At 44.3% G+C, this 19,504-nt stretch overlaps 1 protein-coding gene across 1 annotated transcript in view; it reads left to right on the top strand.

The window, feature by feature from the left end:
• Positions 1-19,504, top strand: part of MTA2 (metastasis associated 1 family member 2) — a 1,757,597-nt gene that overhangs the window by 834,412 nt on the left and 903,681 nt on the right. The window contains exon 10 of the mRNA XM_044075372.1: positions 6,071-6,259. Coding sequence (XP_043931307.1) covers positions 6,071-6,259 — 189 coding nt within the window. The remainder of the gene's footprint in view (positions 1-6,070; positions 6,260-19,504) is intronic.

The raw sequence follows: 19,504 nt of genomic DNA, 5'->3' as shown, positions 1-19,504 counted from the left end.
AGCTAATCCAGAACTTTCCCAAAGAGTAAAAGACATTATTCTTGAAGCACGCAGACCTTCAACAAGAAGGAACTATGCTGGAAAATGGAAAAGGTTTGTCATTTGGAGTACAGAAAGAGGAAAAGATGTGTCAAACATAGATATGCCTAACATTCTGGAGTATCTGGCGAACTTCTTCATTCAGGCCTGTCCTACTCCTCCATCAAGATACATGCATCAGCTATTTCAGCAGAATACAGCTTTGATCCACCTGTTTTTTCGCACCCTTTGCTCAGGCAGTTCCTCAGAGGAATCAAGAATGTAAAACCTCCAAGGAAACCACCATTACCAGCTTGGGATTTGAACTTTGTGCTAGAAAAATTGACACTATCACCCTTTGAACCAGCAGCAACAGCAGACCTACAACACCTGTCATGGAAAACTGCTTTCCTACTGGCAATTACTTCAGCAAGGAGGGTTTCAGAACTACAGGCCTTAATGGCAGTGCAACCCTTCCTAATCTTCCACCAAGATAGAGTGTCCATGAGGACTAATCCTACATTTATGCCCAAGGTGGTATCCAGAGTGTCTTTAAACCAGGCAATCCACCTACCTTCTTTCCCAACCCACAAAACAGAGGGGAAAGAATACTGCATACCTTGGATGTACATAGACAGCTACGCTACTACTTGGACAGAACAAAAAATAGCAGAAAGACTGACCAACTTTTGTAGCCTATGCAACAGGAAGGGAAGGAAAAGCTATTTCAAACAGACAATCTCCAAATGGATAGGAAATTGCATACGATTCTGTTACTCCTTCCATGGAAAACCAATTCCACAGAACATAAGACCTCATTCTACAAGGGCAACAGCCACTACCACAGCCTTCTTACGAGGGGTGGCAACCAAAGACATTATTGAGGCGGCTACTTGGACCTCCGTGCATACATTTGCCAAGCATTATAATTTGCCTCTATATTCCAGATCCCGAGCAGGGTTTGCCACTGCTGTACTGCAAGGGATCCTAAACACACCATAATCTACTTTATCCTCCTCCGCTAGTTGGCTATGGTATTCTACCCAGTTGTTATGACTGCAGATGCATCCATGAAGGACATAGTACAGTTTTGTACCTACCATAAATGTAGATGTCCGAACTGGATAGCATCTGCAGTCAGGATTACCCTCCCTCCTTCCCCTCTGTGGTACTCCTAGGGTGTTTACCCTCCTAATAGCTAGCTGTTGGGGAGTCTTTATGGTGTATTTGTTTGTATATATGTACATACATGCTTATTGTTGTGTTTACCTCTATCTATTTGGAAACATTGGCATCTATCCAAATTTTAGCCTGCAAGAGGGCTTCTGGCATCTGGGGCAAGAAACACTGAGGAAAATGGCGTCAGCTGATGCTTTTATACCCGAAGACCAACAGAGATGACGTCGGGTGGAGTGCGACATCAGCCGAAGCCGGACCCGGACTTTGGAATCCGGCCGACTGAAGGGCTGCCTGACGACAGGACAACCCAGTTGTTATGACTGCAGATGCTATCCAGTTCGGACATCTATATTTATGGTAGGTACAAAACTGTACTTTTTGGATATTGAGGATGATGCTTTTTCTGAGGCTAATTTAACTCCTGACTCCTTTCCTCCAGCTCCTGCTAAGCCCGACAGATATTACAGGGTCCCTGACTCCCACCAGTTCCTTTACAAAAATCCTACTGCTGATCCAGAAACCATTTCTCAGGGTTTTAAGGGGGTTAAGGCTGCCTCTGCTAAAAATACTATTCCGACAGATAAGGATTCCAGAGCTTTGGAGAGATGGGGCAAAAAAGTGTATACTTGTGCTACTTTATCGATTAGGGCTTTAAATTGCCAATTTCGTATGCTAAAATATCAGCAATTTCTACTGTCTGTTATGAAACAAAAGTTAGGTACCATTTCTGCATGTGCAGATAATAAGGAATTACATGATTTGATGCATGCTACTGAACAAGTGGGAAACATGGTTTACACTGTGGTTTTGATGACTTGGAGGCTTCTTGCAGGGCGGCTGCCTCTGGCACAGTGATTAGAAGACATGCTTGGTTAAAGGAACAAAACTTACCTGATCAAGTGAAAGCAAAGTTACTGGATGCTCCTGTTCAGCATAATGTTTTGTTTGGGCCTAAGGCTGAAGAGGTCGTAAAGAAAATGGAGGATAAGGCAAAATCCATGCAAATGGTTGAGGATTTCTTACAGGTTCAGCCCCCTAGATTTAGCAGAAATTGGCCAACAAAAAATTGGTCTTTTCCTAGCTCGGACAGGTCTCAGAGGGGTAGATATAGGAGCACCAGAGGGAGGTCTCAAACACGGACCTCTTACAGACCTAGACAATGGAGTGCTTCCACCTCCAGGGGTGGAGAGCACAGACCTCAATCATTTAGAAAACGGGCCCAAAGACTCCCCCTGCATGGCTCCAGGAACTTCTCTCCTGGATGCCCCTCTAGGAGGAAAACTCTCTTTTTTTCAACAAAATTGGACTTGCATAACCCAAGACAAGTGGGTTCTGGATGTAGTTTCAAGAGGTTACAAATTCCACTTTCATACCTTGCCAAGACCAAATGGATGGCCAGACCTACCAAACCACCAGTGGTCTGAGGCATTAAACCAGGTGGGATCCCTCATGGCTATGAGGGCCATAGAACTGGTTTCACAATCATAGACTGGGCAGGGCTTTTACTCAAGGCTCTTTCTAGTTCCTAGAAAGCAAAACTCATGGAGGCCCTTCCTGGATCTGTCAGTCTTACATACTTCCCTGGAGATACCAAAGTTCAAAATGCTTACCCTGCAGCAGCTCCTGCCAATGTTGAGCAAAAATGCATGGATGGTGATATTGGATTTAAAGGAGGCTTACCTTCACATCCCTATCAGACAGGAGTGCAGAAAATACCTCTGGTTCAAGGCCGGCTCGAAACATTACCAATTCTCTGCGCTGCCCTTTAGCTTGTCTACTGTGCCCAGGGTTTTCACCAAGTGCCTGGCACCAGTAGTAGCTTATTGCAGACTCAAGGGTATTCAAGTTTACCCTTATCTGGACGACTGCCTTATTCAAGCAGACAGCAAGGATGTTTTACTCCAGCACCTGCAATTTGTACAAAATCTTCTCAAGTACCTGGGATTCACTGTAAACATAAAAAAGTCAAATTTGACCACACAACAGATAATTTTTCTGGGTGCTCTTTTAAACACAACAACCCAGATGGCATTTCTGACATCCGAAAAACAACTACAGCTGGCTTCCACTTTCAAAACCTTGGCTTCTGTAACTCGGCTAACTGCAAGGAAATTCCTGCAGGCTTTGGGTTACATGGCTTCCTGCATCCTTCTCATACCGAATGCAAGACTACATATGAGAAAAATACAATGGTACCTAAAAAGTGTATGGTCCCAGCATTGCCACAGTCTAGACACACAGATTGCTGTCTTGCCTTGCCTACAAAAGGAATTCCATTGGTGGTCCATGGCATGTCTTCACACCAAAGGCAAAGCCTTCAGTCTACCTCCAGCCAAGTGGTAACCACGGACGCCTCGGATTATGCATGGGGAGCCCACTTGCAGGGAAAGGGTCTGCAAGGTTTTTGGACAGAGGATCAGAAGCACCTACATATCAGTTTAAAAGAGATGTTAGCTGTTCAGAATGCCCTCTTGGCTTTCAGGGATCTTCTACAACCAGGACAACTACTGATATGAACAGACAACACCACAGTTATGTGGTACATAAACAAGCAGGGGCTTACATTCCTACCCCCTTTGCAGACTAGCCATGACTCTGTGGAACACAGCACTAACTTGCAAAGTGGATCTACAAGCTCAATTCTTGCCAGGGAAGCAAAATACTTTGGCAGACAGCCTGAGCAGGAACCTGTCAGACCCACACAAGTGGATGCTAGACACCCACATATTCAAGACGATTACAGAAGCCTGGGGCTGCCCGGACATGTATCTATTTGCATCCCCCCTCAACCACCAGTTACAGATTTTTTGCACAAGGACTTTTCACAGGCTAGCATGGAAAGTGGATGCACTGTCATTCAGTTGGAAAAACCTCAAGGGGTATCCCTTTCCACCACTACCTCTTCTACCACGGGTGTTATTAAAGATCAAGCAGGGACAAGCCCAAGATGATGATTCTACTGGCCCCAAATTGGCCTCGTCAATTCTGGTACTCAACACTGAGGAATCTATCTAAGGACCCACCTTGGATTTTGCCTCAGATTCCTAATCTATTGTCCCAACACCAGGGCCAGGTTCTGCACTCTCATGTCAAAACTCTCAGCCTGGCGAATTCAGGATCTATGCTTACTCCTCCCCTTCCCAAAAAGGTCATGGATGTTATCTTAGAAGCCAGACGGCCTAGCACTAGAAAATCTTATGCAGGCAAATGGAAGAGATTTTGCACCTGGATGCATGCTCAGGATTCGGATCCTCTCATTCCTAATATCCTTCTGATTTTGCTTTACCTAACAGACAGGCTACATAAGGGTTTATCCTTCTCCATAAAAATTCATGCCTCAGCTATCTCTGCACATTACAATACAGACCCTCCACTCTTTTCGCATCCAATTCTGAAACAATATCTACGAGGAGCAAAGAATTTAAGGCCCCCTAGGACACCACCCATACCTGCCTGAGACCTCAACTATGTTCTGGAAAAACTCACTCTGCCTCCTTTTGAGCCTGCTTCCACAACTGATATTAAGTATTTATCATGGAAGACAGCTATCCTACTGACTTTGACTTCAGCCAGGAGAGTCTCGGAGTTACAAGCACTCATGGCTGTGGAACCTTATATTATTTTTCACCAAGATATAGGGTGTCTTTAAGGACTAATCCTACTTTCATGCCTAAAGTGGTTTTTAAAGTGGCTTTAAATCAAACTATTCACCTGCCAACTTTTTTCACTAATCCACAAAATAAGGGGGAAATGATCTTGCATTCCTTGGATGTACACAGCCAGCTTCGTTTTTACCTGGACAGAAGCAAAGATATCAGGAAAACAGAGCAACTGTTTGTTTCTTATGCAACAAACTCCCAAGACAAAGCCATTTCAAAACAGACCATTTCTAAATGGATTGCACATGGAATCAGATTTTGTTACTCTCATCATGGAAAGCAAATCCCAGGAAAAATTAGGACTCGCTCTACCAGAGCTGCTGCTACTTCAGCTGCCTTTCTCAGGGGAGTACCTACCAAAGATATTTTGGAAGCTGCAACTTAGAGTTCAGTGCATACTTCTCTAAGCACTATAATCTCCCTCTTTACTCTAAGTCTAGGGCAGGCTTTGCTTCTGCAGTCTTGCAGGGCCTTCTAGCCGCACCTTCTTCTCTATAACCACCACCCCTTATCTCAGCTTTGGGATTCAACCCTACAGTGATGACTGCAACAGTGAAACACGATGAACAACATAGTACAGTTGTGTACACTTACCATAAATGTAGATGTTCAAGTGTCTTCACTGTTGCAGTCTGGGTTACCCTCCCTCCTGTCCCCTCTTATACTTTCACTAGTGTGCTTACCTTCTTCACCTTTCTTCTGAGGTGTATTTGCTACAGGCTATGGGGTTTGTGGTATGTTATTTTTTTGGTTTTTACTATTGGCCTTCATTTTTAGGCACCTGACATCTAGGGCAAGAAAAACTGGAGAACATGGCGTCGGCTGGTAGCTTTGTACACCTGGCGCTCTGACGTCAGGGAGCATGACTGCACAGCCGACGCCGGACCCAGACTTTGGGATTCTGGCCGACCGAGGACTGCCTGCCGGCAGGAAGAACCCTACAGTGATGACTGCAACAGTGAAGACACTCTAACATCTGCATTTATGGTAAGGGTACGCAACTGTACTTTCTCTGATATCCTTTATGGTGAGTCATTCACAATAACTATACTTATCTAAACATTATTCAGGATATTTTTCTTAGGATTAGTTGAAAAAATGCAGAGCATATTTGTATATTTTATCAGCACATGGTTATGTAACAGCTGTATGTTATGATCTATTTTAAGATTAACAGTAGAAAAATGTCCTAATAGTGGTTTTGCTCATTCCAGTTTCATGCTATGGATACCTTACAAAGAAGCGGGTATGATCTTGCTAAAGCCATGTCAACACTGGTGCCACAGGGTGGGCCAGTGCTATGTAGGGACGAGATGGAGGAATGGTCAGCATCAGAGGCCATGCTATTTGAAGAAGCTTTGGAAAAATATGGCAAAGACTTCAATGACATAAGACAAGACTTTGTAAGTCATTTTCATATAGTATTTCATAATTAGAAAATTGAGTTGCATGTAACTGTTGCTTGTTTTGCCTTTTTAACATTGTGTTATGACCACTTTGTTAATTTGCATAGCTGTATAGTCAAGTAATTGTGTGTAGCTTATTCTTCCATTAACATTTGGTTAATGGAGTTCTAGCAGGGGTGAGATGAATGTTCTCTTTTGAAAGCTTATAATAATTTATTATCTTAGTGGTGATGAGTAAAAGTGATTTTATGTCTCTTCTGTCCTTTCCTCAGCAGCTGGGTATTTGGATCATACTTCAGTCACTCCAAATTTTGGATACAAAGCTCAGGCTTCTCCCCTTACCCATAATCCCTTCCTGCCCCTGAAGTCACCCCAGATTTCGTTTGCAACTTGTTGGACTTGGATACAATCTCCACTGCTCAGCCTTGGTGTAGTTAAGTGAAAGTTTCTTTGACACTTTGAAGTATTTGAATTCATTACCTTTTTTCTGTCCTTTTCCTCTTTTTACCAATTTTTTAAAGTTGAAGAATTTAAAGTTTATTCTTAGTAGTTTGAAAGTAACTTCCATCTTCTCTTGTGCCATTGGTGCTCCTTATCTGCTTTGAGATGTACAGTACTTTTTCTCCTAGTGTATGATTTAATAATGGTCCAGTTTGTTTTTTTTGCTAGCATTAGCTTTACTGTTTTGCTATGTAGTGTTTGTTGCCTTTCATTTTTATTTATTTTATAGTATGGCCAAAAAACTGTCTTGCTTCAAGAAATGCATTGCATCACCACAATATTCCAAATTCGTATTCACACTCCAAATGTGAGTACTGTCTGAAAGTTACCAATCTTGACAAAATGGTGCTCCGTCTGCACTGCTTTTGGTCCTCTGGCCATCACAGATTGTAGGAACAAGTTCATTGTAAAGGTTCTTCTCCCTTCCCATGCGGGAGATCCATCCCTTCTTCATCCTTCTGCTTCTGGAGCTTCCTCCTCTGTCAAAAAGCCTTCTGATGGAGATAAGAGGGCTAAGAATAGCAAAAACCAAAGGAAAAAAAAAGTCTGTGGACCACTCTGCATCTCCAACGCAAACTTGAGACCTTCAGATCTGTTCACATCAAATCCTATACCCCTCCGTTACAGGAGCCCATTTCTCCCAGGTTGTGTTCTGCATTTCTACAAGAAAGGCGTGTTTGTTGACCTTCCAGAACCCTGTCCACTGCCTCATGATTGGTGCAGTCTATCCAGAGGCTATGTGGATAGAATAATGAAGTTCTTCAGGAACCCAGATCCAGTTGGGGGCTTCTCCCTGCTCTGGTTACTGTCAGACCTGTGAGCATAGGCCCTTCCTCTCATATTATTCCTACACCGATCCGTCAGTCTGATTCAAGGCCTGTGGACCAGAGTTTTACCTATGATCTGTCCACATCATATCCAAAGACTTTATAGTCATGTACTCTGTCTTCTCTAATCCAGCCAGTACTGAGTGGCTGTGATCCAGAAGGATCTGTGCTGGATCTAGGAAGCTAGGGGATTGACTCCAAAGTTTTTGGAGCAGTCTCTTCCTTTTGGAGCCTCTACACCAGACAGCTCACTGCTGGCTTCAGTGCCTGGCCAGGTAGGGGGATCGGTCTGGAGTGGGACCATCCAGAGTAGTCTCTGGTCTTCACTCGACTTTGACATTTGAAGTCTTCAAGAGAGCATTCTCCCAGTCTGGTGAGTGGACTTTCCATCTCCACTTGGGTCTGTCTACCCATCCCTCATAGGATGCCCTCTGATCCTGATCCTGCTCATCCTATTCAGTCAGGACAGTTGCCTTGTCAAGCCTCAAAGCAGTCTCTCTTCAGGGCTCCCATTCCTCTTCTGAGTCTTCAGAATGTACTGCCCCAGAAGTTCCATGGAGGCATGCATGCAAGAGGAGGCATGTTGACTTTCCCAAGAGTCTCTAACTGAAGGCACTGACTTTGAAGGGGAACAGTCCCCCAGATCACCCTTGACATGTATTACTCAGAGAAATCCTCAAACTGTTTAGACAGGAAGATGGCTGGTCCTGAGCAGCCCCCTTCTCAGGAGGAGTCTGTCCTTTTTGAGGCTTTCTGGATTAGCCCAGATACTACTTCACCTTGTTTCGAAGTGGGCATGGAAGGAACCAGAGGTGGCTGAACCTTTCCGACACAAAACTGGCAGATTCTTAGCATCTCCCAAAGATCATTCACATTGGATTAAGGGTCTTGCTGTTGATTCCTTGATGGTGCTGGCAGCCACCAAAAAGGAGCTTGCAGAAAAAAAAGCTCCTCTGTCCACCACCCAAACAGAGTTCAGAGCACTGTACAGATTTGTGAAGTGGGTTTATGCTTCATTAGCCTTCAGACTGAGTGCGCTCAACTGTCTGGCATACATGACACGTTTTCAGAGGGATTTGATAAAAAAGCTCTCCCAAGTCTCTCTGGGTCCATTTCTGCAGTGGACAAAACTATGAACTCAGTTGGCTACCCTCCACTCCCTTACAAATGTGTTGAAGCATCTGACTTCTGATGTGACTGAGGGTACATCTACAGCTGCAGGCACTGATGTAACCTTAAGGAGACGTTCTTGGATGCAATCGGGTGATTTTGCTGAGCCTAGACATGTTTTGCTAATTTCATTTACGATGGCTTGACACTCTTTGGGCCTAAAGTTGGATGCTTTCCAGAAGTGAGCAAGATAGAAAGACCCTTTCTAAGGTAGGAATACAGATGTTCATAGTGTTTCACTGTCGCAGTCATTACATTTGGGGTTATCCTGCTGGCAGGCTACCCACAGTCGGCCTGAATTCCAAAGTCCTGGTCCGGCGTCAGTTGCTGTCTCCTCTTTCCTGACGTCAGTGCGCCAGGGGTGTAAAAGATGCAGCCGACGCCATTTTCTTCAGTCTTTCTTGCCAAGCGGCGCCCAAAGCAAAAGCAGTTCACAAGGGCCGGTCGGCCGACTCCTGAGATTTTCGAAATCGAATTTCAGATCCGAAGTCTTCGATAAAGTTAAGTACCCCGTTGGGGAAACTTTTTTTCTTGCTACAGACTGATGTCAGAAAAAGTTAATAATTGTATTTCTTGTGGGAAGCAAATACCTCATAAGGATTTTCATTCTTACTGTATTCCTTGCCTAGGCCCTGACCACAACGTTGCTGTCAGTTTTGTGCTAGATTTAACCAACGCACTATTAAGTGTCGGTACGATTTTGCTTTTCATTACTTTGGCCGAAGGTTTAATTATATAATGCAGTCGGAACAGCCGACGACCGGAGCTTATAAAAAGAGCAAGGAAAAGGAAAAAACAGGCATCTGAGATCCAAAACTGACGAGGCCTCCGCTAGGCCAGTTGCCATTTCGCCGGTTCTCAGTGAGGCACTTTCGCAGCTCCTGTTGCCTGCTACCTCAGAGCCACAGGCCGCTTCCAACTCCCATGTGGAGACAGCTAGGCCTCTGGATATTCAAAGTATTGGACACTCTGAAACTATTCCCTCAGATGGGTCCAGAGCCGCTAAGCAGGCATCGGCTTCTGAAGGTTTTTTCAGACCTACACAGTTATATATCAAGCCAACCTCAGCTTCCAAGGCAAAGACTAAAACAGCTTTAAAGACAAAGGAACAAGTACAGCATTCTCCTGGACAGACTTCCATGCCTAAGAAACAGATGCTTAAAATGGCCGAAGACCTAATTACTTTGATCAGGGGTTCCCATCCCCCTCCTGATAAGAGGCCTAGGCAAGGCACAGAATATGATTCCTCTGATCAGGTTTCCATTTCCTCTGACTCCTCTTCACTACAGGGATACTCTTTTCCTCCCTATGAGGATTCTGATGCTGAAGAATCTATTCCTTCAGCTTCTCCTCCTGAGGGTTATTCTTTTGGGGAAACCCTGCATACCATGAGGGAGCATTTCCATTGGGAGAGCCAAGAATACTCAATCTAAGAAAAGGCTTAGAGACTTCTACCTCAGCACAGACCTCTTGCTATCCCACCGGTTCTAGACATTGTAGATGATGTTTTTTTCAGAGTCTGGCCTGTCTCCTGACTCCCTACCTCCTGCACCTGTTAAGCCAGACAGAGTACAGGGTTCCAGACTCTCATAAATTTCTATATAAAAACCTTGCTGCTGACCCAGAAACTATATCTCAGGGTCCCAAAGGGGTCAAGGCCTCTACTGCAAAAAACCCTGTCCCCTCTGATAGGGATTCTAGGGCACTGGACAGATGGGGGAAAAAAGTTTACACTTCTGCTACCTTGGCTGTAAGGGCTTTAAATTGTCAGTTTCATATGCTTAAATATCAGCAATACTTAATGTCAGTGCTAAAACGGAAAATGTTGACAAATTTTGAATGTTCTGAAAACAAGGAAATGCAGGATTTATTGCATGCAGCTGAACAAGTGGGGAAAGCATACTTTGCAATGTGGTTTTGATTCACTGGAGGCCTCTTGCAGGGCCCCTGTTACAGGTTCTGTCATTAGAAGGCATGCTTGGTTAAAGGAACAGAATCAGCCTGATCATGTTAAAGCAAAATTATTGGATGTTCCATTACAGCATGATACTTTGTTTGGTGTTAAGGCAGAAGAGGTGTTGAAGAAAATGGAGGATAAAGCGAAATCTATGCAGACAGTAAAGGATTTCTTACAGGTACAACCACCCAGATTTAGCAGGAACTGGTCTTCTTGGTCCTTTCCAGTGTCAGACAGGCCACAAAGAGGCAGATACAGATGCCCTAGAGGCAGACAGCCCCAGGGCTCATACAGGCCCAAACAATAGGGTGCTTCTTCCTCCAAAAGTGGAGAAGACAAATCACAGCCATATAGGAAACGGTCCCATTGACTTTCCTCTGCCAATGCCAAGCACTTATCTTTTGGCAGCACCCTTAGGGGGAAAGCTAGCACTTTTTTCACAAAACTGGCACATAATCACCCAGGACAAATGGGTCTTAAATATAGTATCTCAGGGCTACAGGTTCCACTTTCACACCCTTCCAAAGGCAAAAGGTATGCCAGACCTGCCATACAATCAATGGGCAAAGGCACAAAAGCAAGTTTCATCTCTCATGGACATGAGGGCTATTCAGCCAGTACAACAACAAGAGCAGGGACAAGGATTTTACTCAAGACTTTTCTTACTATCCAGAAAGGACAAAGCCTGGACACCAATTCTGGACCTGTCTATTCTAAACACTTTTCTGGACATTCCAAAATTCAAAACGTTGACTGTGCAGCAGCTTCTGCCCATGCTGGGCAAGAAGGCTTGGCTTGTAACTTTGGACCTCAAAGAGGCATACCTGCATGTCCCAATCAGACAGTCTCAGATTTATAGCTGGCTCAATGCACTACCAATTCTCTGCACTGCCCTTTGGCTTATCTACTGCGCCCAGGGTCTTCACAAAATGCCTGGCACCAGTAAATGCATTTTGCAGACAGAGGAATTCAAATATATCCGTACTTGGACGACTGCCTAATTCAAGCAGAGAACAAAGACATTCTACTAAAGCAACTGGCGTTTGTAAAAAGATTACTAATTTGCCTAGGGTACACAGTAAACGAAAATAAATCAAAACTAGTACCCTCTCAAGAGATAATATTCCTGGGTGCAAGCTTAAATACAACTGCCCAGATGGCTTGTCTCACGCCAGACAAAGGCAATTGACTTCTTACTTCAAAAGCATGGCAACAAAGACCCAGTTATCTGCAAGAAAAATTCTGCAGGCTTTGGGCTTCATGGCATCCTGCATTCTGCTAATTCCATATGCAAGACTGCATATGAGGAAGCTACAATGGTATCTAAAAAGTGTTTGGACTCAACATTGCCACAGCCTGGAAACATTAATTACCCTCATTCCCTGTCTGCAACAGGAGTTTTGATGGTGGGCACAGGCCTGTCACCACAACAAGGGACAGCCATTCACTTTACCCACAGTCAGGCAGACACTAACAACAGATGCATCAGATTATGCCTGGGGGGCCCACATGGCAGGAAAATGTATTCAGGGCACATGGCCCGCAAGCCAAAGGCATCTTCATATCAAACAAAAAGAAATGCTAGCTGTACAAAATGCCCTGACAGCTTTCAAGGATCTACTTCATCCAGGATAACTACTGATAGACGGACAATACTACAGTCATGTGGTACATAAACAAGCAGGGAGGCACACATTCTTACCCCCTCTGCAGGCAAGCCATGATTTTGTGGAGCACAGTATTGACTTATCAAGTACATTTGCAAGCACAATTCCTGCCAGGAAAGACAAATGCTCTGGCAGACGAACTAAGCAGAAACCTCATGGATCTTCACGAATGGAAACTGGATCCACAAATCTTCAGCATGTTAACAAGGAAATGGAGATGCCCAGAAATAGATCTATTTGCCTCCCCCCACAACTGCCAACTACAGAGAATTCTGCACAAGGACAAATCACAAACAAGCATGGAAGGTGGATGCGCTGTCATTCAGCTGGAAAACCCTTACAAGTATATGCCTTTCCTCTGCTGCCTCTTCTCCCCAAGGTACTCCTAAAGGTCAGACAAGAGAAGCCAAAAATGATACTGATTGCCCTGAATTGGCCATGCCAGCACTGGTACCCAATCCTAAGGAGCTTGTCTCAAGGCCCAGCCTGGACATTACCTCAAATTCCTCATTTACTGACCCAACAAAACAATCCGATCCTGCACAGCCAACTCAGAACCCTAAATCTGGCTGCATGGCAGATAATGTAACCATTCATAACACACCTCTCTCTAAAGCGGTTATGGATGTTATTTTGGAGGCCAGGAGGCCCAGCACCAGAAAATCTTATGCAGAAAAATGGAAAAGATTCTGTGCTTGGAACCAGGCACAAGGAATTGACACACTTGTACCAAATATTCCTCAATACCTAACTGAGATGCTGGACAACGGCCTATCCTTCTCGATTAAGATCCATGCCTCTGCCATTTCAGCTCATTACAATACGGACCCACCTACTTTTTCACATCCACTGCTAAGGCAGTACCTCAGAGGGGCCAAAAACATAAGACCTACAAAGAGAGCACCAATACCTGCATGGGACCTCAATTTTTGTCTTGGAAAAGCTCACGCTGCCTCCTTTTGAGCCAGCCAATACAGCTGAGATAAAATTCTTATGGAAAACAGCTCTGCTCCTAGCAATAACTTCAGCAAGAAGAGTCTCAGTTACAGGCATTAATGGCTGTGGAACCTTTTATTATTTTCCATCCAGACATGGTTTCTCTAAGGGCAAACCCAACATTTATGCCTAAGGTGTAGTGTCCAGTGTGGCTCTTAACCAAACCATTCATTTGCCTATCTTTTATCCAATCCCACAGAATAATGGGAAGAGACTTCTGCATTCTTTGGACATACACAGACAGTTACGCTTTTACTTGGACAAAACTAAAGCTTTCAGAAAGACTGAGCAACTTTTAGTGGCATATGCTGCAGGATCACAAGGAAAGACTATTTCAAAGCAGACCATTTCAAAATGGATAGGCCACTGCATTCATTTCTGCTATTCACAACATGGCAAATCAGTGCCTAAGGACATTAGACCACATTCAACCAGAGCAGCAGCCACTTCAGCAGCCTTCCTCAGAGGAGTACCAACCAAGGATGTTTTGGAAGCTGCAACTTGGACTTCAGTGCACTTTTACATGGCACTACCACTTACCTCTTTACTCTAAATCCAGAGCAGGCTTTGCCACTGCAGTTCTGCAGGGCCTCATAGCCACTCCTAATTCTATTTAGGCCCAGCCTCCCAACCTCAGCTTTGGGATTCAACCCAAGTGTAATGACTGCAACAGTGAAACACGAACTTAGTACATTTGTGTATCTACAGTAAATGTAGATGTTCGAGTGTATTCACTGTTGCGGTCCAGATTACCCTCCCTCCATCCACCTTTTCATTGCTGGGACTTATCTATACTTCTCTATTCTATACAACGTATGTGGTGTATTTGCTTGTAGATGAAGGTAATGATTATGTTACTGCATGCTTTTTTATAAGCAGAATTTTTAGCCTACCTTTTTGGGGGCACCTGACATCTGGGGCAAGAAAAGCAGAAGAAAATGGCGTCTGCTGCATCTTTTATACCCCTGGCGCACTGACGTCAGGGAAGAGGTGACAGCAATCAACGCCGGACTAGGACTTTGGGTTATGCTGCTGGCAGGCTACCCGCAGTCGGCCTGAATTCCAAAGTGTAATGACTGCAACAGTGAATACACTCGAACATCTACATTTATGGTAGGTACACAACTGTACTTTCCCCCTACCAGCGGACCTTGTGTAGGTTCATAGATTGCTACTAAGCTAACTGCCCTTGCGAGCCATTTTAAGCGTAGACAGTTATCCCTTGTGAGACTCAAACCCTGCACCTTGTATTTGCAAGGCAAGCACCTTAACCATTAGGCCACGCAACCAGAAGGGAGGGAAGAAGCTGTGGTTCTGAAAATCTCAAACGTTCTCTCCTGACACATCTGCAACAATGACTTGTGCATCACTTTACCCACCTAGAATCTTCTGTGTGAGGGACTCTGTGTTCCAACTTTGCAACCAACTAGGCATCTTAGTGAACTTCAAGTCCACGTTTCTCCAGGTTCAGACAATAGATATGTTCTTTGTGTTTCACTGTTGCAGTCATCACATTTGGGTTATCTGCTTGCAGGTAGCCCACAGTCAGCCTGATCATCAAAATCTTGGGTCCTGCATCGGTTGCTGTCTCATCTTCCATGACGTCAGGTAGTCAGGGGTATAAAGCATGCAGCTGACGCCATTACATCAGTCTTTCTTGCTGTGCGGTGCCCGAAGCAGAAGCAGTTCGCAAGTGATGGTCAGCCGACTTCTGAAATTTTCATTTTAGAGTTTCAGATCCAAAGTCTTCAACTAAGTTAAGTACCCCATTGGGGATCCTTTTTCTTGCTCTAAACAGATATCAGTAAAAGTTAACAATTGCATTTCTTGTGGAATGCAAATGCCTCATAAAGATTTTAATTCGTACTGCATTCCTTGCTTAGGCCCAGAGCACGACATACCTCGCTGTCTGTTTTTGTGCCTTATTCAAACCTCATACTATTCTTCGTCTGTTCATTTTCGCATCTAAATATTTTGGTACTCTGTTCAATTATCCAGAAATGGCTTTGGTAAGCTACTGACATTCCGGAAAAATGCAAAGATAGACAGACACAGACTGCATAGGTCCAAAGCTGCTGACAACGCTTCTCCTAAACTAGTCTCCACTTCGCAAGTACTCAGTGAGGCGCGTTCATAGGTTAGTACTAGGCTAATTGCCCTTGTGAGACATTGTAAGCCTAGCCAATTATCCCTTGTGAGACTCAAACCCTGCACCTTGTGTTTGTAAGGCCAACACCTTAACCATTAGGCCTTCCTCCCAACCCCAAAACTTTCTACTCTTTCCATAGCGGAGGATGGTTCGATCCATCGACCTCTGGATTATGTGTCCAGCATGCTTCTGCTGTGCCACTTTGCTGGTCTGATCAGAAGAATCAGAAGGAAAATCAGTCCTAGGACTCTTAGAGGGAGAAGTGTGTCTTCCCCTGATTAGAGTAGTAAGGTCTTCAGCCATTCTTATTTGTTTTTTAGGCCGCCCCTGATGCTTACTACTTCAGATTCGCAGGCCTCTACTGAGACCCATTCAGAGTCCGGTATGCCGTGAGATGCTTCTTCAACTGTGGAACCTGCATATGTCTCTACCTTGGATGAGTCCGGAGCCGCTGTGCAGCCACCGGCTTCTGATGGTGTATTCAGGCCTACTGACTTGCATATTAAACCAACGCCATCTTCTTTTAAGGTCTAAAATTTGATCCATGCCTAGAAAACCAATGTCCAGACCCGCATGGTCAGGGTCCTGTACCTAAAAAAACAAATGATAAGAATGGCTGAAGACCTTATTACTCTAATCAGGGGAAGACACCCTTCTCCCTCTGAGCCCTAAGACTGATGTTCCTTCTGATTCTTCTGATCAGGATTCTGAAATTTCTGTTTTCTCTGATGACCAGGATTTGCCCTTGTCTACCTGTGAGGATTCTGATGCAGAGGACTCCATTCCCTCTGCTTCCCCTCCAGAGGATTTCTCTTTTGGTGAAAACTTGCAAACTCTTAGGGAGCATTTCCGCTGGGAAAGCCAGGATTACTCTGACTCCAAAAAGAGGCTTAGGGAATTCTTACTCCTGCCTCAACACAGGCCTTTGGCTATCCCTCCCTTACTGGACATTGTAGACGATGCCTTCTTGGAGTCTAGCCTGGCCCCTGACACTTTACCTCCTGCTCCCAGAAGACCTGATAGGTATTACAGGGTACGTGACTCTCTCAAGTTCCTTTTTAAAAATCCTACTGCGGATCCTGAGACCATTTCACAGGGACCCAAGGGCATTAAGGCTACTACTGCCAAAACTCCTACCCCCTCTGATAGAGACTCCAGGGCCATGGATAGATTGGGTAAGAAGGTATACACTTCTGCAACTTTGGCCATTAGGGCCTTAAACTGCCAGTTTCATATGTTAGTCTCAGCAGCATATTATTGGATTGCTTTAACAGAAAATGATTCCTGACTGTGCTGAAAATAAAGAATTACAGGATTTAATGCATTCTGCTTAACAAGCTGGAAAACATACTTTGCAATGTGGTTTTGATTCATTAGAGGCATCTTGCAGGGCTGCTGTCACTGGGTCTGTACTTAGAAGGTATGCTTGGCTTAAGGAGCAATCTTTGCCAGATCATGTTAAAGCTAAATTACTGGATGATCCCTTAAACCAAGACTACCTGTTCGGCAACAGAGCAGAAGTAGTACTTAAAGATGGAGGAAAAAGCTAAATCTGTACAAACTGTTAAAGATTTCCTGCAAGTACAGCCTCCCAGATTTAGTAGGCATTGTCCGTCTAAGAATTGGTCCTTTCCTGCCTCTTCCAGGCCTTCTCAGTCCAAACCCAGAACCAGCAGAACATCCAGGCTTCAGGCCTGCTTAGAGGCCTAGGCAAAGCACTGATTATGAATCTTCAGATCAGGTTTCCATTTCTTCTGATTCCTCTTCTTATCAGGAATTTTCTATTCCACCCTATGAGGATTCTGATGCAGAGGAATCCATCCCATCTGCATCTCCTCCTGAGGATTACTCTTTTGGAGAGACTTTGCATGCTTTAAGGGAACATTTTCACTGGGAGAGTCAGGACTTCTCTGAATCAAAAAAGAGGCTTAGGGATTTCCTTCTTTCTCAGCATAGGCCTTTGGCAATACTTTCTGTATTAGATGTTGTTGATGATGTGCTCTTGGAATCAAGCATGGCTCCTGATTCCCTGCTTCCGGCTCCTAGTAAGCCAGACAGATATTACAGGGTTCCTAACTCCCACAAATTTCTTTTCAAAAATCCTGCTGCTGATCCAGAGACTATTTCTCAGGTTCCCAAGGGTGTTAATTAAGGCTTCTTCAGCCAAAAATGCTACCCCTTCGGATAGAGATTCCAGGGCGCTGGATAGATGGGGTAAGAAGGTTTATACATCTGCAACCTTGGCAATCAGGGCTTTCAACTGCCAGTTTCATATGCTTAAATATCAACAGCATGTTATGAGCTTACTGAAACAGAAAATGATGTTGATTTCTGATTGTGTGGAAAATAGAGTTACAGGATTTATTGCATTCAGCAGAACAGGTTGGAAAGTATACTTTGCAATGTGGTTTTGATTCCTTGGAGGCCTCTTGTAGGGCCGCCATTACTGGATCTGTGATTAGAAGGCATGCCTGGCTCAAGGAGCAAAATCTGCCTTATGTTAAAGCTAAATTGTTGGATGTCCCTTTGTAGCATGATACTCCGTTTGGTAATAAGGCAGAAGAGGTTTTAAAGAAAATGGAAGGCAAAGCTAAATTTATGCAAACTGTAAAAGATTTCTTGCAAGTGCAGCCACCCAGGTTCAGTAGGCACTGGCCTACTAAAAATTGGTCCTTTCCTGTGTCCAACAGAGTCACTCAGAACAAGCCCAGGTGCTCAAAAGGCTCTAGATGTCAATCACAGGGTTCCAACAAGTCAAAGCAATGGGGTGCCTCCACCTCCAAATCTGGAGGAAACAAAGCACAACCCTACAGTAAGCAGTCTCAATGACTTTCCTCATGTTCTTCGTGTTTCACTGTTGTAGTCATTACGTTGGGGTAATCTGCTGGCAGGTTGCCCTCAGTCGGCCTGAATATCAATGTTTTGGGTCCTGCGTCGGTTGCTGTCTCCTCTTCCATGACGTCAGGTCGTCGAGGGTATAAAACATGCAGCCGACGCCATTTTATTCAAGTCTTTCTTGCCGTGCGATGCCCAAAGCAGAAGCAGTTCGCAAGTGCCGGTCGGCCGACTCCTGAAATTTTCGCATTCGAGTTTCAGAATCGAAGTCTTCAACTAAAACTAAGTACCCTGTTGGGGAAACTTTTTTTATTTCTTGCTCCTTACCGATTTCAGTAAAAGTTAATTACATTACTTGTGGGAAGCAAATACCTTATAAGGATTTTCAGTTGGACTGTATTCCTTGCATAAGCCCAGATCATAATGTGCCTTGCTGTCGGTTTTGTGCTAGATTTATCCAATGCACTATTAAGCGTCTGTATATTTTTGCTTCAAAATAGATGAGGACTTAATTACCTTGATCAGGGGTTCCCACCCACCCCCGCTAAGAGGCCTAGGCAAGACACTGATTATGAATCTTCAGATCAGGTTTCTATTACTTCTGATCAGGAATTTTCTATACCACCCTGTGAGGATTCAGATGCAGAAGAATCCATCCCATCTGCATCTCCTCCTGAGGATTATTCATTTGGAGAAACTCTGCATACTTTAAGGGAACACTTTCATTGGGAGAGTCAGGATTTCTCTGAATCAAAAAAGAGGTTTAGGGATTTCCTCCTCCTTCCTCAGCATAGGCCTTTGGCTATACTTCCTGTTTTTAGACATTGTTGATGATGTGTGTTCAGAATCAAGCATGGCTCCTGATTCCCTACCTCCGGCTCCTAGTAAGCCAGACATATTTCAGGGTTCCTGACTCCCACAAATTTCTCTTCAAAAACCCTGCTGCTGATCCTGAAACTATCTCACAGGGTCCCAAAGGAGTAAAGGCCTCTACAGCCAAAAATCCTACACCCTCTGATAGAGACTCCTGGGTGCTGGATAGACGGAGAAAGGTTTATACGTCTGCAACCTTGGCAATTAGTGCCTTAAACTGCCAGTTTCATATGCTTAAATATCAACAGCATGTTATGGGCTTATTGA

This window comes from Protopterus annectens, chromosome 6.part1 (assembly GCF_019279795.1).
Source record: "Protopterus annectens isolate FY-2018-M chromosome 6.part1, PAN1.0, whole genome shotgun sequence".
Lineage (NCBI taxonomy): Eukaryota > Metazoa > Chordata > Ceratodontiformes > Protopteridae > Protopterus > Protopterus annectens.
The sequence above is the reverse complement of the archived record's forward strand: the minus strand, read 5'-3'. Positions and strand labels throughout refer to the sequence as shown.